Below are 25,001 nucleotides of genomic sequence, written 5' to 3'. Positions count from 1 at the left end.
AAACATGGCCTCCAATGACTCTCTGGTTCCCCTCTTCCTTGGCTCCAGATGAGAAAGAAAGTATTAATCTTTGGATTTTTCCATTGCTTGTGGGCTCCCAGCCACACCACGACCACCTTCTTTCTATCCAGTTTCCAAACCTTCACTCCCACTTCTTCCCCAACTTCCTGGAAGCCAAAGGCAGAAAAAAGCCCTCCAGTGGTGGCTTCCAAACCTTGCTGGGCGCCTGAATCGCCTGTGAGGTTTGTTAAGAGTAGGTATGCCAGAGCCCCACCCCTGCAGACACTCACTTGATAGAGGTGGAGGCCAGATGGATACAACTGTAATAATTTTCCCTCCCACCTTGCAAGTGGCCTTCTCTGATCATCCTATTTTTAAATTGCAACAGCCGGCAACCTAGGCACTCCCTCCCCTCCTTCCCTGCTTTATTTTCCACCATGGCACTTACTACATAATTTGCATATTTATTTAGTTTATTGCCTTCCCCGCTGCCCCACCTCGGCCTCTAGAAGGAAGCTCCATAGGGGGTTTTGTTTGTTTGTTTTGTTTACTGCTGCATCCCCAGAGCCTAGAACAGTACCTGGCATATAGTAAACGTCAAAAATAGTTCTCAAATGATGGCTGAATTCCAGAGACAGTGTAGCCTAGTAGTTAAGCGCACAGAGTCTGGCAATAGACTTCCTGGGTGGAAATCTCAGTGCTGACACCCACTGGCTATATGACTTGTAAAAGTAACTTCAAAGGAAGTTACTTCAAGCTTTCTACACGTAGGTTTCCTCATTTGTTATGCGAATGAAAATAATGCCTACTCAAACTAGAGAGCCTGTGTTAAATATCACCTCCACCACTCACAAACAGCGTGGCCTTTTAAAATCGCTCTGTGCCTCAGTTTCCTCAACCGTAAACTGATCAACCACTATCCCGGGGACGCCACGAACATCCCTTCCGTTAGTGGCCTAGGAGCCTGGAGCTGGAACCAGCCCTCGCAAGAAGGGTCCAGGAAGGCGGGAATGTGGTGAGGTAGGGTGGTGGGGAGCAGCACTGATTGCCAGCAAAGTGATCAGTTCACAGGCAAGTCCTGTGTTGGGGGGCGCGGGGTTGGGGAGCAATGCGCCTTGCCCTCCCTAAGCCTCTGGGAAAATACCTAGAGGCTTAGGCTGAGAAGAACGAAAGCGGAGAAAACTTCCCCTCACCCATCTGGGAAATGGGCTCGGGCCAACTGCTGACTTTGCGCTCGCTGGCGCAGCTCCCTGCGGAACCCTGGGCGGGGAGGGAGGCTGCGAACATCTGGAGGACATTTCTGCGAGAGCGGCTGCAGCGGGGCTGGGGGAAGCAGAGGTGCACTTGTACGCACGTGGGGCCGCGGGGGAGGCCGCTCCCCGGGCCCCTCGGTCCTGTTCCCCTCGCCCTCTCTCGCAGCCCCTTCGCCCCCGCCCCCAGCCCGTCGTCTTCCCGGTTCTGACCCGCCGGGCCTCGTTCACTGGCGGCCTCGCCTCGCCAGAGGGCACCCTCGATCTGCCGGAAAAAAAAGCCACCATTTTTTTCCAAGTCCCTGGAGCATCTCCAAGCTTCAGCAAGCCACCCGACTCCAATCTTGTCAATGAAGAATCGGGGCCAGGATCGCCGCGGAGCTGAACCCACCTCCAACCCTGCTCCCAGGCCGGGCGTCACCCCCGCGGAGGGTGGGCACGGCCGCCCCTGCCCAGGCCCCGCGCGCTCCCCTGACCCTGCCCAGTGTCCCGCCTGGCCCGGGGGCGGCCCGGGACTGGGGGCCAGGGAGGGAGCGAGAGACAGGCCGAGGAGAGGACCGACTGACAGCTGGCGAGAGCGCGAAGGAGTTGGGGGAGAAGGAGGGAGGGGATTCACCGGGACTAACTTTCCAGAAAAACAGTCAACGTGTAGCAGGAGTGACTCCAAGAGGGGAAAAAAAGTTCAGTTACCACGTCGAACGAGAGGACTCGCAAAGTATTTTTCAAATGGGCTCGGCTTTTCCTGTGCCTGTTTAAAACATTAAGATCGTGCAGCAAACGAGGCTGCGTGCGCTGGTCCCTCCCTCCCCCACCCCGGCCAGAGACGTCATGGGAGGGAGGTATAAAATTTCAGCAGAGAGAAATAGAGAAAGCAGTGTGTGTGCATGTGTGTGTGCGAGAGAGAGAGAGAGAGAGAGAGAGAGAGAGAGAGAGAGGGAGAGAGGGAGAGAGGGAGAGGAGCGAGAGGGAGAGAGGAGCAGCAGGGGCAGAAAGGGAGGGAAGCAGAAAGCCAAGTCCCAGGGAAGGAGCAGGAGAGGCTAGAGATAGGGGAAGGAGCCCGAGAGAGGAGCAACAGCTTTCCGGAGCAGGCTGCACTGAACCGGCTGGCTTCTACTTGATTTTTCTTTTCCTTTTTATTTTTTAAAGAGAAGCAGGGAACAGAAGCAATGGCTGAGGGAGAAGACAAGCCGAGGTGCTGGTGACCCTGGGCGTCCAAGTGGATTATTGGGGCTGCTCTCCAAGGGCCTGTCCTCCCGGCCTTCCAATTGCACATAAGCCCCCTTCCCAGCCAATGAAGACGAGAGGCAGCGTGAACAAAGTCATTTAGAAAGCCCCCGAGGAAGTGTAAACAAAAGAGAAAGCATGAATGGTGTGCCAGAGAGACAAGTGTGTCCTGCGCTGCCCCCACCTTTAGCTGGGCCAGCAGCCGCCCAGCCCTGCCTCTCCCCACCTACTCACTGGTGATCTGACTTTTTTTTTTTTTAACATTTTTTTTTTTCTTTTCTTTTCCATTCTCTTTTCTTATTCTCCTTCGGGGCAAGGCAAGGATTTTGATTTGGGGCCCCAGCCATGGTCCCTCTGCTCCTTCTTTAAAATACTCACTTTCTCCCCATCGCCAAGCGGCGTTTGGCAATATCAGATATCCGCTCTATTTATTTTTACCTAAGGAAAAACTCCAGCTCCCTTCCCACTCCCAGCTGCCTTGCCTCCCCTCCCAGCCCTCTGCTTGCCCTCCACCTGGCCTGCTGGGAGCCAGAGCCCAGCAGAACCTGTTTAGACACATGGAGAAGAAACCCAGAGCTGCAAGGCACACAGCCGGCTTCTTCGTGCTCAGGGTTGCCAGCGCTTCCTGGAAGTCCTGAAGCTCTCGCAGTGCAGTGAGTTCATGCACCTTCTTGCCAAGCCTCAGTCTTCGGGATCTAGGGAGGCCGCCTGGTTTTCCTCCCTCTTTCTGCACGTCTGCTGGGGTCTCCTCCTCGCCAGGCCTCGCAGCCCCCCTGGCCTCTCTCCCCGGCTCGCGCATGAAGATGCACTTGCAAAGGGCTCTGGTGGTCCTGGCCTTGCTGAACTTTGCCACGGTCAGCCTCTCTCTGTCCACTTGCACCACCTTGGACTTCGGCCACATCAAGAAGAAGAGGGTGGAAGCCATTAGGGGACAGATCTTGAGCAAACTCAGGCTCACCAGTCCCCCCGAGCCATCGGTGATGACCCACGTCCCCTACCAGGTCCTGGCCCTTTACAACAGCACCCGGGAGCTGCTGGAGGAGATGCATGGGGAGAGGGAGGACGGCTGCACTCAGGAAAACACGGAGTCGGAGTACTATGCCAAAGAAATCCATAAGTTCGACATGATCCAGGGCCTGGCGGAGCACAGTGAGTCCACATTCTCTATGGGCTGTCTGCTCTGGAGGGTCTGAACTGGAGTAGGGAGCTCCACAGAGGGGGGCCTAGCGGTGGCCACACGCCAGGGTGCTCCCGCTGCATCGGCACCAAGGCGCGGGAGGTGTGATGCGCGGTTGGGGCTGGGTAGGTGGGTGGGAAGGGAGACAGAGCCATTCTGGGAAGAGCCGGGTGCTTCTGGGAGGCCAGGAGCCTTGGAGTTGAGTGGCTTGCTGAACTCATCACATCTTTGAGTTTAATTGGGAATTACAGTGTGCTGTCCCGTTAACCTGTGTGCGTGAGCTGGCACATGCACAGATAGGTAACTGTAGGCACAGAGGTGCCCTTACAGGGCAGGGCTGCTCTCTGTCAAGCCCTTCCGTTCCAGGAGTGTGGAGACCTCTGTCTTCTCCTTGCTTTTCACAACTCATCGTGACACGTCTCCAGTTCCATTTTTCCAGTTCTTGGGAAGAAGGGTATACTTGCCCCAAGTTAATGTCTGTCAAGCTTTTTGAAGCCCAGCTTCTTGCTGTCTAGGCCCTTCAGTCTACGCCACACACGTGACCCACGTGAGGTGTGTGGGGGGGAGAAGGGTACGTACCTATGTTCACGTCTGCACGTGCTTTAGGACGATGTGTGGTCTTGCTCTGTACAGTAGACAGATTCGTGTGCTCAAAATGGGTGTCTTCCAGGCCTGTGGACACGGGGAAAGTAGGGCCATGGGTCTGGATGTGCAGATGATTGCTGCAGACCCTTTTGTGTCTGCGTGTCATGGGAAGAGTGGGTGGGAGGGATGGCTGTGGGTACAGAGGGGACGTGTGTCTGGAAGTGCGTCCTCCCGAGAGGCTCCTGTCTGTGCCGAGACCCTGGGAGGCTTCTGGGTGAGCTGTCTGTGTGTTTGTACACGTGTGGAAGTCATGTGTGTTTACTGAACGGGGATTTAAAAAACCTCAATACAAGAGAGGGAGATTTGGCAGATGTTGAGAAACTGACAGCCCAGGAAGGAGGAATGTGAGCCACTCGTGGGCCAGGGACTCTGGGCGCAGCGCTGTTTGCTGTTCCGACCAGCAGGTGTCCTCGCCACCCTGACTACCTCAGCCTCTGCTCACCTGGGAGGTGGGCAGTGCTGGGAGGGGGCCGGGAGGGTGGGACAGAGCAGGCAGGGTGAGGGTGGCCAGCAGCAGGGGGACTGCAGAGGTTGAAAGGAACCTGGCTAGAGAGAAGGAAGAGGAGTGGGTGGCTGATGGGTGGCTGAAGGTGCCAAAGGCCCAGCTGGGAGCTGACCCACACCAGGCCCAGGAGCCTGTGGTTACTGGCGAGGGGTTTCCACTCCCGTTTCCTGTGGCCGCTTGGAGTGCCCAGCCTTAGGATGTGGCTACCATGTGGAGTGGAGGCGGAGGATGAGGCAGTTAGTGCTCCCTGCCTAGGGGCTCCTCTGGGTGGGGCTGATTCAGGGTCTGCCAGGGCCCTACAGTTCCCAGAGGCACCAGCAGCTGGATGCCCCCAACCCCCTGGGCACCCATGGAGGCAGGAGATAGCAGCTCCAAATGTCGGAGGAGGGTAGAAAGCTGAGGCCTGCAGGAGAGGTCTGAGGAGAGTCCAGGGTGAGAGGGAAGGACTCAGACCTTAATGATCCGGGTCAGGAGGAGGAGTCCTGGGGAGGAGGGATTCTGAGTCACCAGGGCCCACCCCGCTTGGAATCCTGAACTGAGAATGAATGAGCCAGATAGAGGGAAGGGCACGCAGGTGCCAGTGGACATCAATTTTGTGCAGACACTCGGGTCAGAAATGGTGGATAGCCTTGGGAAACGCCAGGGCAGGCCCGCACAGATGCTGGGCAGCTCCAGGCTGCAGCGCCAGGACCTTCAGACTGTAGCAGGTGGGGGTGGCCTTGGGGCCAGGGAGCCGTGGTCAGGTGAGGAACAAACCCGCCACAGTGAGCAGGATGCTACGCCGGATATCATGGAGGGGCCAGGGCGCAGTGGGACACAGGTAATGCCAGTGAGGTTCGCAGGTGCCAACAGGAAGCAAGCCCAGACTCTCTGCAGCTGCTGAAGGTGACACAGAGGCTGAGCAGACACAGCCTGGGCCCACCCTGCAGCTGGTCAGGTGCTGAGCCAGCCCCGGAGAGGCAGACGCACAGGCACACTAATTATAAAGAAGGCAGTGGGCAGATGCAAATGCCCAGCAGATGCTGAGTGGGAGCAGAGCGCCGTCACAGAGGCTCGGGGTGAGGGAAGCCTGTCTGGAGATCATGAGGGTGCACAGGGGCTGGTAGGGGATCTGTGGTGGGGCACTGGCAGGGTCTGGGTGCAGAGCCTTTGCCGGGGGAGGTGACGAGATTGTGTTCTCTTCTACATTTCATCACCCCCAGCCCTTTGCCTCGCCTAGTGTACAGGCACTGGGAGGGAAATGACAGCAGGAGCTGGGGCAGGAAGACGGGGTGCCCGGCGAGCAGAGTGCAGGAAGGAATAATTTCCAGTGGCTCAGGAGAAAGGGCACCAAGGCGAGAGCAAAGAGGACAGGGCCCATCCTCTGGCTCTGCCCTGTCAGATACGTACCTTGATTTCCCTATTAAAATACGGAGGATGCTGAAACATGCATCACTGAAGTCATTGGCCCAAAAAGAGCAGGGACTCTAACCTGGACATTCTGCCTGCAGAATGCGTGCTGTTAGGCACTAATGCATATGTGTAAAATATGGATTTTAAGTCCCACGTTTAACCTTTAGGCTCTAATAGAACTTTGGTTTACAACGTGAACAAATCCCACGATGGACCAAGCAGGAGGAGATGGGAGCTGTCATCTCAGCAGCCCCGGTGGCAGATCGCACAGGGATGACTGGGTGTGCGCTTCCTTAGCTCTGCCTATTTTTTTTGGCCGGGAGATTTGTACTGCCACAAACATTCTCCCAAATTCAACAAAAGGGTTTTCTTTATCTGCTGAAGAGTCTCAAGCAGGTTGAGCAACTATACCGTGTGGAATTGGGCACGTCGCCTCTCTGAGCCTCAGTTTCCTCCTCTGTAAGTTAGAGAGAGTCTCTAAACTCTTTGAGCTGGAACAATTTGATGTGTCCATCTGGGCTGATTCAACGCAGCCTCTGCTAGGGGGTGAAGGCCAGACTCTGCAATCCCTTTTCTAATTCTCTAGGATTTTGCTATGGGGAGTAAGTAGAGGCTTTCTCTGACCCACGTGGTGGGGAAGGACACAGCTTTTTCAGTTCCGCTGTCATCCTTGTCATCAAGATATCACCGGTGTAGGTGTCATTTTAACTCCTGGCTTGTAATTATCTGTGTCTGGCGGCAGACTCTTGTTTTCATCCCAGAGCAGCGCTAAGACAGCCAGCAAACCCCATAGTTCCTGAGCAAAGAGAACACTTGAGATTTCAGCCTTTCTTTTCTGGATGCTACATTTAGATTTTATTCCTCCTGAAAATTAAAAGACGTTTCATATTGAAAGAACTCGTTTGTTCTAAGTGCCAGTGCCCTCTGCACACTAGTCAGTGTTTCTCCAATGGGGGGTCCAGAGGCTAGAGAAATGTGGATTCCCAGGCCCCCCACCCCACAGTATCAGAATCTTAGGGGGGAGGGGGTCCTGGGGCATCTGTATTTTCAACAAGCTCTCTATTGATTCTTAAACTCCCTGAAGCTTAAGACTCAGTGAACTGGGGCAAAACCTTTCCTCAGAGGGTCTGCAAACGCAACTGCCCACAGAAGCCAAGCAGCTAATGCAAATGATCTAGAAGAAAAGCCACAACATACACACCGTGACAAACTGCACAGGACACTGGGCCTCAGGGGCATGGGGAGAAGAGGGTGTGTAGGGGTGGCTGGTGGGGGTGACCTGGAAGTGCGCCCATCCCCATGAGAGAGGCTTCTACTGCTCAGCTCCCACTGAGTTTTGCATTTAACCATGTGGGTCCAGCTTGACTAGATCTTACCGTTTCCCAGAAGAGCAGAAAATCTGGATCTTTGTGTGAAATTTCCCAACTTTTAACATGGGCTTAAAATGTTTATGGGCTTCTAATTCAAAATTTTAAAAAATGATGCATTGGCTAAACGACATGTCTCAAGCATTGAAAGGTTAACCCACTTAAAGGTTAAGTCATTAAAGCTGTGGTTTCTCAAACTTCCAGAACATGTGGAAGCCATGGTACCCTTTGCAGAGCACTCTAAACTGTGGTTCTCAACCCTGGCTGCACATCAGAATCATCTGGAGAGCCTAAAAAACAGAAAAGAAAAGAGCTCTGGACACGCCCATTCCGATGGAGTCAGAGTCTCTGGCGAGTCTGGCGTGATCTGTCGTTAAGGCTCTCCAGGTGATGCTAATGTACGGCCAGGACAAAGAAGGACTGCCACGCTGATACATGTGGTCCCATCCTTGGAACCAGCAGTCATGTTACCAGTGGAAATGATGCATGCAAGCAAAGGCACATGTCGGAACCCAGGTGTCTCAAAACATTTTAAAAGGCGGTGGTCTAAACATGGTCAGTGATTTCCAGGTTTTTCCATGAATACTCTACTTGAATATTCTTTGCTTATTTTTCTTTCCCTATAGCAAAAAAGAGAAAATGGCCTCTGTCGATATATATATTTCTTGTGCAATGGAAAAAGTTGGTCATAATTTAATTTGTAAAGGTGGACCCCCTAGTCCAGCTCTCGATAATACTAGTGTTCTGCAGAAGCATGGCTTAACCACAAAACTACCTGGGAGTTGGCTCCTGTCTGAGGCGTAGGTTGGTACTCTAGGCTCATTTTGTGGAATCCTGCCACATTTTGCTGGTGAAACCATCCCTCCCCTGGATGATCTCTCAGGGCCCTCCAACGTCCAGAGTCTCCACTTCAATAGATGACATCAGAAGACCTGCGTTCAAATCTCACCTCTGCCACCTACTAGCTGAGTGACCTTGGGAAAATCATTTAACTTTCCTGACACTCACCTTTCTCGTTTGTTAAATAGTGAATTTTATTCTCATTCTCCTCAAGGATTGTCAGAGTCAGATGAGTTAATAAAAGCTCTATGAAATGGAAGGTGATGTTACTACATTTTTAAAATTTATGCTCTGACTCATCCACAAATTTTTTTTCTGCTGTTTCTCCCCAGATCCCTCCAGTACATAGTTGTATCCTTTAGTTGTGGGTCCTTCTAGTTGTGGCATGTGGGATGCCGCCTTAGCGTGGCCTAATGAGTGGTGCCATGTCCGCGCCCAGGATCTGAACCAGCGAAACCCTGGGCCGCCGAAGCGGAGCGTGCAAACTTAATCACTCGGCCACGGGGCCAGCCCCCATCCACAAATTTTTTAAAACATCATTATTCTTCAATGTTTTTAATTGCTAAGAAAGTTATATTTACATTTTCTTTTCTCTCCTAGGCAATTGTTTTTTAATCGCTAACAATTGTGTCTGAGCTTTGCTTGTTAGTGTCCATTTGTGTGACCTTAGCCAGGATCCCTCTGAACATCAGTTTCTTCATCCGAAGAGGATTTCACTAGACGATGCCTAAAGTTCCTTCTAAGTCTATTAGAAATCTGTAGATCCCAATGATAAAAATGACCCTTCCCATCTCCTTCTTGAAATATCCTTGAAATGCCCACCAAGAGGAGTCCATCACAGGGAACAGATGTCTGGCTGATGGGCTGGAAAAACCAAGGAAGAGTGGTCACTAGGGTGTCTGAGGGCCCTCTTAGCTCATCGCGCCCCCCATCTCCTGGCTTGCCACTCTTTTGACTCCTCCAGCCCTCCTCGCTGGCACGTGGCATTTTCCATCCGCCTTTTCCTTTCACAGCAATGCATGCATTGTGCCGACGTACTGTTGATCCCCTCTGTCAGCAGTTACTGGAGGTACTATTGGAACTGAAGCCATATTGATGACAGCTCCTTCAAAAACCAAGTATGTCAGTACTTCAGAGGGTTGCCAGTCCAAGTAGCTTATCCATGTCCAGAAGGTTACAAACTTGCAAACTTAAAAACTAAATTGCCCTCACGATTCCTCTTTCTGGTTCTATCTGAAATGGCTTAGGGAATAGTTGGCAGTACTTGTCCTTTCAAAGCCAATTATTAATCAGGGCTTCATTAGCTGGCATTCACACATTTGTTTTCCTAACATCTGTTCCATTAATTTTCTAAGAACCAGTGTCAGGCCCACCAGATGGCAATTTCCAGAAACACTCACTCCCCCTTTCCTAAAGATCAGTAGCACATTTGCTTGTTCCAGGCCTCTGATCCTTCCCGCCTTGTCCATGACTTCCCAAACCACCCCTCGGGGTGATTATGAGCTCATTCCAGCCATGTCCATTATGTGTGGAATCTGGGTCTATGAGCTTGAATTTCAACTTCTGGCTATTGTTACCATTTGTGTAGAAAGTTTTTCTCTGGGTGTTAATGCTGCTCAGACCTTGAGGTTGTAGAGTGTACAGGAGCAGAGACAGGATCTTTCGCTTCCCTTTCTCTGACTCTGAGGGGTGGGAAAGCATTTGCTGCCTTCTGTCTTGTGGACAAGGACGAAGAGGCCAGCAGGGTGACCGAGGCTGGCACAGCGTGTGCTGTCAAGGAAAGAAACCCTTGGAGAGAAAGGAGCCAATAGTGACGGACGAGCTCGGTCTGAAGAAACATCTGTGTGTCTGCCAGGCTCGAGGTGTGGGCTCTTTGCCATACCAGGGCTGTCTCGTTAGGTCTAAAACACGGTGTTGATAATGTCACTGCACTGCTCTAACACTTTCCATGGCTCCCTATTGTTAATGGCCTAAAATCCAACCCCTCAGCCTGACATTTCAGCCTTCCCACAGGTGGTCACCAGTCTGCTGTCCTGACCTCGTCTCGGGCTCTAGCCTGGCTGCCTGGGGTCCCTCTTACTTGCATTTCCTCCCCTCCCTGCCTTTGCTTCCAGCAGTCCTTCTTTGTAAAATTTCTTTCCTCTCCATCCTCAAACTCTTTCCTCCTGCAGGACCCAGTTCAAATATCACCTCTGCCGTGAAGTGCTCTCTGCTGTCTCGCTCCTTCTCTTTGCAGAAACTCCTGGGCTTCTCCAAAGGCCCGCCAAACTTTCCCTCTGGTCCTGTTATTTGGGTTTAGGTATTAATAACCTCCCCTTGGTATTAATCTCTTTGAAGGCAGGGCCGTGTCTATTCATTTTTGCTTCCCCGTGAGCACTATCCTTGGCACATAGAATTTGCTCAGCACACAGTCAATAAATGAATGAGTGAATGCCCAAATGAACAAACACATGAAATGAATCGACTTGTATGAGACGATTAAACTACTAGGGGCAGTTGCTGCTATCTTTTGAGACTGTATATTTTCTAAAAGAGTAGGAAAAGCAGGCTGCAGAGCCTGCCAGGCTTGGGATGTCAAGGCAATGGGAGGAGGGGTGATTACATTTGACCGGCCAGTCCTAGTGTCCTGGGGCTCCGAGGTCTCCCTGCTCCTCACTCAGGCCTGTTTGTGATTCCAGGGCCACCACGGATCTTCCTCCTCTCCCACCTTTAGATCTGAGGCCTCCAGCCTCTAGGAAGGTCACAGTTGGGACCTTGGCCACTTGGCAGGTGTCTGTTGGCAGCACTGTGCTCCTGTGGGTCCCACTCATGTTGCCCCTCTCCCCGCTGCTTTATCTCCTAGATGAGCTGGCCGTCTGCCCCAAAGGAATCACCTCCAAGGTTTTCCGCTTCAACGTGTCCTCAGTGGAGAAAAATGGAACCAACCTGTTCCGAGCAGAATTCCGGGTCTTGCGGGTGCCCAACCCCAGCTCCAAGCGCAACGAGCAGAGGATCGAGCTCTTCCAGGTGAACTCCCTTCCAGAACAGAAACCGCACAGATGGGAAAGCCAGCCCCCTTGCCCTATCAGACCTCCACGCTGCGCAGAGTTCAGCAGACCTGGGTGTGAATCCTGCCTTCTTTGGGCCTCACTTTCTGTATCTGTGTCCGTCATTAAGAGGGTTGAAAGAGTTGGGGTGCTTGAAGGAGCATTCAGGAACTTCTGGTTTCCTGTTGCTTCCCTCCCCTGCCCTCGTGCGTTGTGATGTCTCCTGCAGTCCTCCGTCCTGCCCTCGAGCACTTACTCCTTTCTCTGCCCTCTGTAGATACTCCGGCCAGATGAGCATATCGCCAAACAACGCTATATCGGTGGCAAGAACCTGCCCACGCGGGGCACTGCTGAGTGGCTGTCTTTTGATGTCACTGACACTGTGCGTGAATGGCTCTTGCGAAGAGGTAGGTCGACTCTTAGGTTGAGCGTTATGGAAGGAACCTCAGGTCCCTTGGTCTTTCATAAAACAGAGGGAAGAGGACAGAACTAGAGGAGCCACGGATCTGGGTTCAGAGCCGAGCTCTGCCGCTGACTCCATGTGTCCTTCATCCATTCGCTCATCTAATGCTTATTAAATGCTCGCTCTGAGCTGGGCCTTGGGGATGCAGCAGTGAACAAGACACGTGTGGCTCTAGATCTCAGGGGGCTTTTGTTCTGATGGGAGAGACACCTAATAAACAAGTAAACATATTGACGAAGAGGAATTTCAGATAATGTAAGTACATGAAGAGCAGAAAGAGGGCAGTGTGATAAGGAGCGGCTGGGGTCCAGCATTACATGCTCAGGGAGGGTCTCTGTGAAGAAGGAGTTTGAATCGAGATCTGGGTGATGAGAAGCAGCCAGCCCGTGGAGGTCAGGATAAACGATGTTCAAAGCAAAGGAAAGAGTGGGGCCCAGGCCCTCAGGTGGGAACAAGCTTGCTTTGTTCCAGTAACAGCAAACAGACTGGTGTGGCTGGAGTGGAGTGAGCTGGGGGCTCAGAGAGGTCACTGGGGCCATATGACTTAGGACCTTTAAGGCAGTGATCAGGTTTTAGGACTTAGAAAATTCCAAGTGTGATGAGAAGTCCTGGGAGTGTTATAATCAGGCCTGGGGATGTGGGGGGAGGTGATTTGGTTTACATCTTTAAAACACCCCTCTGGTTGCCATGAGGTCGAGGGAAGAAGCGAGAACAGCAGTTGGGGGCAGGGGCTGAGGTGAGAGCATGGGGTCTTCACTGGGGCAGTGGCAGTGGGCATGGAGACGGTGTGGATTTGTTCTGTTTTGGCAGTAGAGCCAATCAGTAGGCTGATTAGGTATGGGGTGTGAGGACACAAGAGGAGTCTAGGATGACTTCTAGGAGTTCGGACTCAACAGCCAGGTGGGAACACTTACTGAAATAGAGGAGACTGGGAGAAGAGCAGGTTTGGAGGCAGGCTCTGTTTTGGCCAATATAGTGTGAAAGGCTTGGTAGTCATCCAAGTAGAGCTGTGCAACAGGCATATCAAACATCACCCATCCTGAATGTCTCACCCACCCGCTCTGTTTCCTCACCTGGAAAACTAGGTAATGGTGCCTCCCAGTCATGCTTCCCAGAGCTGTCTTAAGGGCCTCTTGTATTTGGGAGAACCTCATGGCTTTCAGCCTGTTATACAAGAGAAAGCTTTTATTGGGTCAGATAAGGAAACTGAGGCCCAGAGAAGTTGAGCGACTTGACCAAGGTCACCCAGCCTGAACTAGAACTGGAGTCTCCTGACTGACAGTCACGGTGTCTCAGGACACCACGCTCTGCTGTTTCTCCCCTCTTTGACTTGGTGGTGCTGCCTGATCTGAGCTCAGTGGCTGGGGTACCTGTGGCCGTCCCATCTCTTCCTTCTCTCCTTGCAAAGAGTTTTCTACTGTCATCAGCTGCCATAGAACCACAGTCCATCCACACACTGATGTCCAGAGTCCCTGGGCCAGGTGGGTCCTTTCTTGTCCTTGATGTTTTAGGAAACTAGAACTTAAAGCTCTAAGGCAGAGATCACAAACTGTGTGGACTACATATTGTTTTAAATTAACTAGTGGTCAACAATTTTTGTTTCTGTTTTTACAATCAGGAGATTTCACATAAAACCTGCGCTTCTAGCTCTTCTTGAAAAATTGGAAGATTTCTGGTAATGATCCACTAGAGATGAGTAGTGGCCACCTCTTGAGGTGGGACATGCGTTTTTCGTGTCCCCACAGGCCCCACCATTCCCCAGTGTTCCCCAAGAGTGAGGCTGGCAGTCCCTGTTCAGGATGACTTGCTGGCTCGCTTTGCTCATTTGCATAACCTGCCTAGGCCGTGTAGGCATCCGAGTTTGCAGGTCCCCATCGAAGAGGCCTTGCCTGTAGACTGGGCTGGCAGCTCATGGGCTGGAGGTCTTCCCCAGCTCCAAGGGTTCCCAGGAATTCCATCCTCTCTCTCCGACTGAGCACGAAGGCAAAAGCCTAGGACAGACCACGTGGATCTGCTGACAGCAGCACTGCTGGGAATTCTGACTCAGACAGCCCTCCACCTAGAGCCCGCCATGGCCACAGAAAGAAGAGGCCGGGGAAATTAATCTCTTAGCTTCCCTGTCTGATTTTGATCAGCTCCACCTGGATGTCTTTGAAGCCCTGGGCACTTGAAGGAGTTCTTATTTTCACAGCTGCAGCACTCAATGAGAAGTTTGCATCGAGAATGATTTCCATCCTTGAGACATCAAAAAGATAATTTCGTAATAAAACCTATGGGTCCCCCACCCACCACCCCACCGCTGCCAACTCTGAGGTTAGTTCTTCATTAGAACCTTCAGTTCCCACTCAGACAGCTGCGCCCGCCCCTCGTGCGGGGGATCACACCCAGACCTTGGCTTATGCGGAGCTCAACAGTCTCTTCAGAGGTTGTGGCCCCAGACGAGGCAGCACATGGACTCCAAATGGAACGCTTGGTGGTGGGGACTGATGAGGAAACTGAGTCATACATATGGTCTTGGATTCATTCAGCAAACATCTGAGAGCCTACTGTCCACCAGGTTCCCAGGCTGCCTTCTGGGTCCAGAGCTGGCTGGAGCCCCATCCAGGGTTGGAGGCCCAGGCCCTCAAACGCTTGTGCTGTTGCTCCACACAGTCTGTGGCTTCTCTGTGTGCAGGGCCAGGCCTCCCCTAGCTGGGCAGAGTGCATGCCCAGCCGCATGGCTCAGGACAGGGGGTACTCTGGGAAAACACAAACTTTTTGCATCTCAGCGAATATGTGGGCATCTTCCTTGGTGGTCTCTGTTGGGCCTTTGTTCCCATTTGTTTCTAACAATTAGGAATGTGGCTCTGACATCAGGCTGCCTGTGTTTGCATCCTTGTTCTACCACTTACTGGTTGGGTACCGTGGGCAAGCCATTTAATTTCCCTAAGCCTCAGTGGTCTCATCTATATAATGGGGTAATAATAGTTCTGACTTTGTGGGATTATTCTGGAGATTAAATGAGTTAATGCATGTGAAGTCATAGAGTGGAGCTTGACATGCAGTAATACTCAACAAATGTTGGTGATTATTGTCATCATTCTCTGAGCCTTCCACCTAGACAGAGCCTGTTGGGTAAGCCAGGCCATCATCTCACACTTACCACCTATACTCCAGCCCCAACTCTCCCCAGCACATCTGTCTGCACCTTGACTTTGCAACTCACAGAGTCCTAGAGCTTGTCCACTCCGGGTCTCCGCTGGCCCCCCTTCAACCCTCTGGCTCCTAGGAAGTGTACTGTTTTATGTAGCCCATTTGAGCGACTCCAGCTCCTTCTTCTAGCTGCCTTAAACCAGGAAGAAGACCCTTCTTATGCCTCCCTCCCTCCCTCTCTGTTCACTTCTTGTTCTCTGGCTGGGGCTCAGATTCCTTGTTGTATTGGCCCCTTTGCTCCCCACCCGAGCTAACCTTCTGGAACAGAGATCTTCAAGCTCAGCAGGTATCAGTGTGTCCCAGAGACTCCCTGACTTGGGGTAGAACAAAGAGGCTGGGCTCCGGAGTTTATGGAAGAAGGGATAGAGTTGGTTTTTAACCAATAGAACTGGGACGTCCAGGTCTGCCTAATGGTGACTGGAATCTCTGGGCTTGGGTGAATTTGCCCATGAGAAGGATGCTGAGCTGGCCTGGACTCTGGGTTTTTCCCTGATGACACTAGATTTCAGGAAGACTGCAGCTTGGCCCCAAGGCTGGATGCTCACACAGAATGAGGAGTGGCCTCAGGGAGAAGTAAATCAATCAGCAACCTGACATGCTGACCTTGGCCCCAGAGAGGTCCATCCCCTGTGACCTTTCCTACACCTGACCACAGCTCACTGCTGCCCCAGGATCAACAGAGCTTCCCCAGTTGAGTCTTACCCACCAGAACTGACATGATATGAGACCTTACCTGGTTTCCCTGCATAAAATACTGAATTCAATTCAAATCCCACCTCCTTTTTTTTGCTGAAGAAGATTAGCCCTGAGCTAACATCTGTGCCAGTCTTCCTCCACTTTATATGTGGGTGGCCACCACAGCATGGCTGATGAGTGGTACAGGTCTGCTCCTGGGATCCAAACCTGCAAACCCAGGCTGCTGAAGCAGAATACACTGAACTTAACCACTATGCTATGGGGCTGGCCCCAAATTTTTCCCGTCTTATTCTTACTTTTCTCCTTCCACTTTACTCAACCCTTTTTACTGATTTTCTTGCTTCCCCAATTTTAGTTTCCAAGACACCTCATCCCACAACTAATAGGAGAAAGGGCCAGAGCTGGCCTTGTTGCACCAGAGTGTCGTCACCAAAGCCTGGCTCCTGCAGGCTTCCTCAGGCTGCTCTCTCTGAGCTCGTGTCCTCTGGACCCTTGTCCACAGCCCCCTGCTGTCTCCTCCAGCCTGTTCTCTCATTTCACAACTGTCTTCCTGAGCTGTTCGTTCTCCCTCAGGGAGCCACCACCTTCCCAACTTCCCCACTGGGGTGAACAAGGATTCCCAAAGAAGAAACCGCCACGTAGCTTTCAGCTCCTATGTCCTGTTCCTCACGGAACGTATGGCCGAGTGTGACCGTGATTTTCATCGTCTCTCCTCTGGAGGCTGCCACTCGCTCTCTGTCTACAATCAGATCCCCGGTGGAAATGCTGGCATCTCCCACCGGGACCGAGTCTGCTGCGTGTTTGCAGGTGACCTGATCTCACATCTCTTCCTGAGTTTTAATCCTGTGGCTTAGACTGAGCCACCTTCCTCCCATCTTGTGGCCCTTTGGGTTGTGGCCTGTGAATGACTGCTTCTCTGCCTCAAAGTTCTTCAGTTTTGCCTCTCCCGGGTCTCCCCCCGGGAGACCACCGCCTCTTCTCATCATCCTTCCTCAGCAGGTTGGCTTGAATATCTCCTCTCCCAACAAGCACCTAGGTGGCACGACTGTTTTTTTCCTTCCTTTGTCTATCCTCATTCTTTTGCCCCGTGGTAGGCTGGTAACTTCTTCCCAATACCATCCTTTGGTATCTAGATGACTTTGGTAAGTAGATGACTATTAAAATTCTCCTTCATCATGCCCCATTTGGTTGTTCATAATATAACAGGAGTACATGGAATGTGGCAACGTGAGCATGCAGGTCTGCTCTAGCTTCAGCAGCACATGCTGTCTCCTCGGACCCTCAACATAAGGCAGCCCCTGTGATTGCCCATGGCAGCAGAGTCCTGGCCCTCCCATACATGGGTGGCGGGTACGCTTCTCCATCATCAAAGTGCTTTCTCACCAACTCTGTGCCTTATTTTGCAGAGTCCAACTTAGGTCTGGAAATCAGCATTCATTGTCCATGTCACACCTTTCAGCCCAATGGAGATATCCTGGAAAACATTCACGAGGTGATGGAAATCAAATTCAAAGGTAACAAGATGGATGTGTATGGTAGGGTAGGTAGGGGGCATTAATGAGGCAGGAGAGAACGGGAGACCCCTACCAGACCCCAAGAAAAGGAACCAAGCTCCCTCACAGAGATAGCCATCTAGTTTGTACTTGAGTACTCTGCTTTGCCCCCAAATCGATGAGTGTGACTTTCAGTTTATAGATATAGGGAATATATTAGCATTTGGAAGACAGAGTTATGCTGGTAAGAGCCATGAAATAATGTAGGCAAGCCTCTCTCTCTGAGCTCAGTAGTAAAATGGGTCTGGGAGTACCTTTCACAAGGTTGTCATGCAAATTACATGAGATAACAAATGTAAGACACAGGGCCACAAATGCTCAACCAACAATAGTTGTCTTCCCCGTCCCTGAAAGAAGTGGATTCTGTGGCCATGAATATGAGTCCCCTGACTTCTGAGCCTTCAGATGTTGCCCAGCCCACCTGCTCCTTGCCCAGGAGTCACTGGGGTTTGAATGATTGCTTCGGGGCTAGGATATTCGTGTTGAGATGGCAAAATAGTTGAGAGTCATTTCCGGTTTTCCAATATTTGTCTAAGGTGCTCAGCCCAGACAATCTCTGGATTTCGGGGAAGTTCTCTGTTCCTTTCCTAGTCCCATTTTGGACAATTGAGGCACACCTGAGGCCAGGTGGTTGGTCGTCAAATCAACCAAGTCGAAGCCTGAGGTCAGAGTCTTGTCTGGAAAAAGGTGCAGGCCTTTCTTGGCTCCCGGCCCTGGGCAGTCTCTTATCCTTCGAGGGCTCTATTTCAGACCCTATTTTTTTTAAAAGCCAAGGATCTCATATCTTAATCACAGAACCTCAGAGCTCAGAAGACCTTCGAAGTCCTTACCTAAAGGCCAGGTTAGGACGAAATCATCCCATTTCAGTGAACAGTTAGTTTGTTCATTAAGATTTTCAGAAAAGGAGATTTGAGATCCGGGCCTCCCATTTACCTCACAGTCCTGGTGTCCCTTCCTGAGGTCCATGGCCCTCCAGTCACTATGCAAATTAAACTCCTCACGTTCCTGTCCTTGGTGGAGAAAGACAACAGCTGTCTGTCTGTCTCCAAACAGATCTCCTTTTAGTTGAGACTCTTTCTAATTCAATCTTTAGTCTTTTCCTTTTCAGATGAAATAGCAAGTTTTCTTTCCAGAATTTGTTTGCTAAGCTGTTTCTCATACACTTGAGTATCTCGTCTGAGTTTTATAGTGAACAAACTTTTGAAACTATAAATGCAGTGTCAGTGTTAACAATTATTCATTCCTGTTCCTCTGGCTCCCGTTCAAACTATCTTAAATTGTGACACTTCTGATTCTAAGTGGGACTTCTGTGCTATCTTGACCAAGTCAGAGTATAAGAGGAAACTCACACCCTGGGATTCGAAGTCTCAGAATCTAAACTGACAACCGGAGGTATGTGTTAGGTGGCCACCTAGTGACACGGATGCTTCATGGATCCCTGACGATCCCCAGGAAGCATCTCAGGAAGGGTTCTCTGTCCTCCGGAAGATGTACGCACAGGAGTCAAGAGGGGACCCCACCAGGGGCGTCCTGCGGGTTCCTTTGATACCAGTCCCTCCACCCAGTCTTCCCCTTCCTGCAGGTGGACATTAGCCTGAAGCTGCCCCGCCTCCCCCACCTTCCTCGCAGATGGCACCACCCCTCCTCCTGAGCAGTGATGGGACGGGATAGGATGAGAAAGCAGCCCGCAGGCTGCCTTCCTTAGACAGCAGATTGTCACCTTCCTTCCCTTCTGCAGGTGTGGACAGTGAAGATGATCATGGCCGTGGAGACTTGGGGCGCCTCAAGAAGCAGAAGGACCACCACAACCCTCATCTAATCCTCATGATGATTCCCCCACATCGGCTGGACAACCCAGGCCAGGGGGGTCAGAGGAAGAAGCGGGCCCTGGACACCAATTACTGCTTCCGGTGAGCCTGGGCCCACTCAGTGTCCGTGAACTCCTGAGACAACATTTACTGTGTGCCTGTCATGGGTCACGCCCCAGGCCTAAGTTGTGCTCAGCTGAGTGGCCCTGATGCTTTCACAAACATCTCCAGGAATAAAGACTTAGAACTTTGCTTTTCTGGGAGCCCCACTGTTTTTCTGCAGCCCAGCTCTGTAAGGGCCTGGATGAAGTAAATGAGGAGGAGAGTGTTGCTAAAATGGTTTGGATTGGAGAGGCTTGGCTGAAACCTCTCCATGGTTTCCATGTTTTAAAGTATTTGTAGGGTATGTTGCCTGGTGGGGAGATTAATGCCGGAACTTCCATTAGAGAAGTGCTCAGGACCCCGTGAAGGGTCCAAGGATGCTACTGATGAGAGAACATAGGGCAGTCTCCATTTGCAAGGGGGAATTTGAGCTAGAGAAATTAGTGAACTAATTCAGAAATAGTTGGGTAGCCACTGTAAAGAGAGAAAAAAGACAGAGTCTCTTCTATTATTTAGCTTCTCATTTATAAGGGAGGGGCATGATAAAGCATACACAACAATTATAAAAGGTAGAAAATGACCACATCCATGAGACGGTCTGAAGGATAAAGCGCTTTAAGAATTTGGAGCAAGGAGCCCATCTGTAGATGCAGGAAAGCCTTCAGAAGGGTGTGGAACTTGAGCTGAGCCTTCGAGGATGAGTGAGGTTTGGGAATGTAGGGATACAGGAGGAGGAAGCCCTTCTGCTAAAGGAAGGTACATGAATGGGTCCATTTGCCTGGAGAGGAGGATGCCTGACCAGAGCTGGGGAGAATGAACTGGGAAATCTTTAGATCTAAAACCATGTCTTATGGGGAACAACTGAATGAACTAGAGATGCTGAGCTTGGGAACAGAATGTATAGGAGAGGCAGTGCAGTTGCCTCCATCTGAAGGCTGGCACACAGACTTGTTCTACTTGGCTCTTAATCAGTTAGGAATGAATGCTCTTGGCTGCAAGTAACAGTGGCTTAAACCCCAGGAGATTTCTTGTTTATAAGAAGCCTATAGCAGCAGGCTCAGGGCTGGTCTGGCTGTGTAATTATGCCATTGAGGACACAGGCTTTCCCTCTCTCCAGTCTGCCATGATTAGTATGGTGGCTTTTCATCTTCTTGCTTATGGTCACAGTGACTGCTAGAGCTCCAGGCATCCTGTTCATGCTCAAGACAGGAAGAACAGGGAAGTGGCAGAACCAGCAGCTTTCTTCTTCCATCTGTGACTTTTATAAAGGATCAACTATCTTTGCCAGAATTTTCCCTCACCCCCTGCATACTTCTCCTTATGTCTGATTGGTCATCGTTGGGTTACATGACCACCCCTAGCTGCAAGGGAAGCCAGGAAAACAAGCATCTGGTGTTCCAGACTGTAATGGGAGATGGTAAGGGAGAAGAGGGGTAGGAATGGCTATTGAGTAGATAACCAAGAGTGTCTGCCATGGTTCACCCTTGGAACCTACAAGAAGCCAGATTTTGGCCAGTAGCTGCCTTTGGAAGTAGCAAGTTCTAGGTCTCAGCAGATTTTGAACCACAGGCTGGATGCCCACTTGGCAAGGGGCGTGCCCAAATGGATTTCTGCAGACAACAGAATTGAAGTGGCCTGATGGTCACAGCTGGGGTGATCTAAGAATCAGGAGTCTAATAGAAGGATATGCCTCGTTTTGACTCGGCCTCTAGATTTGGTCTAAGCAGTCATCTACTGTACTATCCAAGCTGCATGAGCTTCAAGTTCATGTCCGGTTGGGTGCACATGAGGGAGGTAACAATAAAACCAACCTCAACAAAGCTGGGTTGGCTAGTAACTTTCAGTGGTTTTATGTAGAGCATGTTAAGTCTGTTTTGATTTGTGATGTAAAAGGGGCAGGGCCACTTTTGCTTTTTTTCTCTTCATGCATCATCTGTATATGCAGTTATGTCCTTGGGATCATGGTCTTCAGCACAGGAAACTGCCTGTATGGTTTATACAGCTCAATGCACTTGAACCTGGGAGTCCATTGATTAGAGCCACTCTTAGGATGGCCAGGAAGGACTCCTCAAGTGCAAACATGAGGGCCATTTCTGAAGTCTGTTATCTTGGTGGTTTCCTTTTAGGTTGATTTTCTATAAATATTTTTTGTTGTAGCAATTTGGAGGAGAACTGCTGTGTGCGCCCTCTCTACATTGACTTTCGACAGGATCTGGGCTGGAAATGGGTCCATGAGCCTAAGGGCTACTACGCCAACTTCTGCTCAGGCCCTTGCCCGTACCTCCGCAGTGCGGACACAACCCACAGCACGGTATGGAGCAGGGCTCATGCCACACGGGGCACTGGGGCTGGCTGGTCAGGCCGCTTGTTTAAAAGATTGCTTGAAGGACTGAATGTTGCATGAGCGAATAATGACCTGGGGTGAGTAGGATCCCTTTGGTGAAGGGTCTGATCTTGGCACCCTGGCCCAACTCTACTTGATCACATTCTGCCCTTTAAAATTTCTTCCATAGTTTCAACCAGACTTTTTATTTGTTCTGTCTAAAGCTTTTGGTACCATGGGAGTTAATTAGCAGTCACACGCTACCCTGTATGTCAGAGATGCACATGGCTAGCAAGGAAGTGGGGGCAGAAAGGCTGCCATCAGTTACAGAACTCTGGTAATTCCAGCCTCTTGGATGTATAAGAGTTATTTTGAAAGACAATGTAAAAAACACAGAAGCAGCTAATATGAAACGATGGGGAGAGACAGGGAGTGAGAGGGAAGTCCATGACTCTGAAACTAGCTTGTTCTTTCCCTCAGGGGGAATCAAAAATAGGGGGTTAACTGGTGAAGCAGGTTTCCTTATAGCTCATTATTACCACATCCTGTCTGGGCCCCCATCCTCTGGCATTTACTAAATGGCTCAAGGCAATGTTTAGTGAGTATGTTTCTCGCCAAGTGACCAGTTACAGCTAGGAAGACCAATGTAAGAGTGTTTTCTTAAGAGCAAAGAGAATTTCCTCATCAATTTAAAGTCACCCAATAACTGTTACATGCCTAAACTGATAAGGCTCAAGCAGGTGGCGGGTGTTCTACATTCTCCCTTTCTGGATGGACAGCAACTAGTCCACCCAAACTGCCTTCCACCAATCCCTCTGAAATAGCATCGATGGCCAGTTTACTACGTGCTCAGTCTCTGGAGCAGCCCCTGGAAAAAGTGTGGCTTTCCAACCTCTAAGTGATGCTTCCCTCCCCAGGTGCTGGGACTGTACAACACCCTGAATCCCGAAGCATCTGCCTCACCTTGCTGTGTGCCCCAGGACTTGGAGCCCCTGACCATCCTGTACTATGTCGGGAGGACCCCCAAGGTCGAACAGCTCTCTAACATGGTGGTGAAGTCCTGTAAGTGTAGCTGAGGCCCCGCCTGTGACGTTGAGAGAGGAGAGAGAAGTGCCACTGCCTGCCTGCCTGCTCCTCGGGAAACACAAAAGCAACAGACCTCACCTAGAGGCCTGGAGCCACAACCTTCAGCTCCAGGCACATGGCTGAGACGGAGGTTCCGGAACCTCCTGGAACATTTCTCTTTCTTGCTGGCTCTGAGAATCACTGTGGTAAAGAAAGTGTGGGTTTGGTTAGGGGAAGGCCGAACTCTTTAGAACACACAGATCTTCTGTGACATAGACAGAGGTGGTGGGGACAGAGGAAGAGGGATGACAAGTCGACACGTCGTGCAGCAGTGGGATTTGGGATATCCTAGGGAGGACGAAGGGCAGAGAATGGCCAGGACAGGGCCAGACTGGAAGACACTGCTGAGCTGAGGTCAGCTTTGCTCATCGCTGCCCCTCATCTGCTCTAGGGAATCTGGACTACGTTATACAAGGCAAGCATTTTTCTTCAGACAGGTTACCAAGACAAAGTCCCAGAATTGTATCTCACACTCCCTGGGATTCAGGACAAATCTGTTCTTTTTGCAAATTGTCCCCTTGACATCAATCAGCATCAAGGGTCATTACAGGGAGAAAATCCAGGTAATGTAGTTCCAGGGCCATCACCTATACTGGGCCCTGTGGATATGCTGAACTCAGAAGCAGAAGGTGGGAATTAACCCTCTCCTGTCTGCCCTCTGGGGTCCTCCTCTCGCCTTCTTCCTCCCCTTGGACATCTGGCTAGACACCTTCCAGGTCAGGGTGCACGTGTCTGGATCTTGGGTCTGTGCAGCCTTGGGGCCATGTGGGTTCTCCCCTCGCTCCCCAAGACCCTGTGCTCATCTAGTGTTCCTGGAAGCAGGTGCTAAACATGTGAGGCACGCGGGGAAGTTGACATGTGCCACACAATGACTTGGCCCCAGATGCATAGACTGAGGTATAAAGACAAATACAGATATTACTCTCAAAATCTTTGTATAAATAAATATTTTTGGGGAATCTTGGATCATTTCATCTTCTGGAAGATTGTTTCTAGAACAGTAAAAGCCTTATTCTAAGGTGTAAGTCTGACTGGATAAATACCCTTAATTACTCTTTTCATAACTCCACGTCGACATCTACCAACCAGAGGTAACTGGAACCTGGGGTGGAGAATCTCGAACATCGAATACATTGCTTAGTGTGAACACCTGGGACAGTGCACACTGCGCTGCCTTCTGCCAGCTTAGAAGGCTGCACTGGTGTTTGTATTCCCTTCCTTTCTCAGAGTATGTTATTCTCAGACACACAGAGGCAGTGGCTCAGATTTGTAGAAAGTATACGAATTTAACTGTGGGCAGGGTCACGGTGTGAACTCTTGCATATGGAAATGTGTTGGTGTGTACATTCACTATAAATTACCAACATCATTATTTTTGAAAATCTCATCTCATCCTCCAAATCAGTTGAGAATTAGAGAAACTGTCTGCGGAAAATGGCCTAGGAATATAAGGCTGATACTGTTAGCAAGTTGAGCCTAAAAGTGCTCGCCAGGGACCCCTTTTCAGACAGTGGGCCTCTTGTCAGGAATTCGGCAACGTGAGAGAACAAGAAAAGGACAATCCTGTAGTTCTCTTTTGAGGTCATAGATCCCAGAGCAATACAGAATTCTATTGTGGTATCAACGTCCACCTGAAGCAACCGTCTGCAATGAGTGAGGAACCATCTAGAAGCTCCTGAAAAGCATGTTCCTTGGGGCCAGCCCGGTGGTGCAGCGGTTAAGTTCACACATTCCGTTTCATGGCCCAGGGTTCGCAGGTTCGGATCCCGGGCGTGGACCTACGCACCGCTTATCAAGCGGTAGCGTTCCACATATAAAATAGAGGAAGATGGGCACGGATGTTAGCTCAGGGCCAATCTTCCTCAAAAAACAAACAAACAAATATGTTCCTCTACTGAAATCGCTTTGCCTCTGGTAAAAAAAGTCTATTTGAAGCTAAAATCTTCAGGGTGAAGGATGTATACAATATGTTCGTCCCTGTGTGTGTGTGTGTGTAGGCATGTGTGCACCTTGCTCCTTCTGGAGTTCTCCCACACTGAATTCCTGAGTTTGGTTACCAAGCCAAAGGGCTTCTCTCTGGCTTTAGCCCATGTGGCACCCATTTACTTCCAGTGCACTTCAGGGGCTATGTCCCCGCCCTAAACACAGGCTGGGCGGTTGGGTTCCATCTTATCCCAGGGAGGCAGAGGCTTTCGAGAGGGGATGCAGCAGGCCTGGCTCCTCACCCATGGCCACTGCTACCCAAATTTCAGAGTCTATCCACTTAGAGAAGTCATTCTTAAATTTCAGGGCCATGAGATTCATCCAAGTGTT

General features: G+C 50.8%; 1 protein-coding gene across 1 annotated transcript; it reads left to right on the top strand.

Moving 5' to 3' along the window:
* Nucleotides 1-1,584: 1,584 nt before the first annotated feature.
* TGFB3 (transforming growth factor beta 3) lies at nt 1,585-23,652 on the top strand. Its single transcript, XM_014840877.3, has 7 exons — nt 1,585-3,623; nt 11,243-11,406; nt 11,704-11,833; nt 17,184-17,291; nt 19,069-19,240; nt 21,398-21,551; nt 22,481-23,652. Exons 1-7 carry the CDS (start codon nt 3,272-3,274, stop codon nt 22,637-22,639), a joined length of 1,239 nt encoding a protein of 412 aa, XP_014696363.1. The 5' UTR covers nt 1,585-3,271; the 3' UTR covers nt 22,640-23,652.
* The last annotated feature ends 1,349 nt before the right edge of the window (nt 23,653-25,001 follow it).

This window comes from Equus asinus, chromosome 7 (assembly GCF_041296235.1).
Source record: "Equus asinus isolate D_3611 breed Donkey chromosome 7, EquAss-T2T_v2, whole genome shotgun sequence".
Lineage (NCBI taxonomy): Eukaryota > Metazoa > Chordata > Mammalia > Perissodactyla > Equidae > Equus > Equus asinus.
This window is presented reverse-complemented; position numbering and strand designations above follow the sequence as displayed.

Bases quoted from the DNA above. Each gene is read 5' to 3' on its own strand.
- TGFB3 (XM_014840877.3), top strand. From the start codon at position 3,272: ATGAAGATGCACTTGCAAAGGGCTCTGGTGGTCCTGGCCTTGCTGAAC. The intron at 11,407-11,703 runs GTGAACTCCCTT...TGCCCTCTGTAG, and splicing joins AGAGGATCGAGCTCTTCCAG to ATACTCCGGCCAGATGAGCA. The intron at 19,241-21,397 runs GTGAGCCTGGGC...TTTTTGTTGTAG, and splicing joins GACACCAATTACTGCTTCCG to CAATTTGGAGGAGAACTGCT.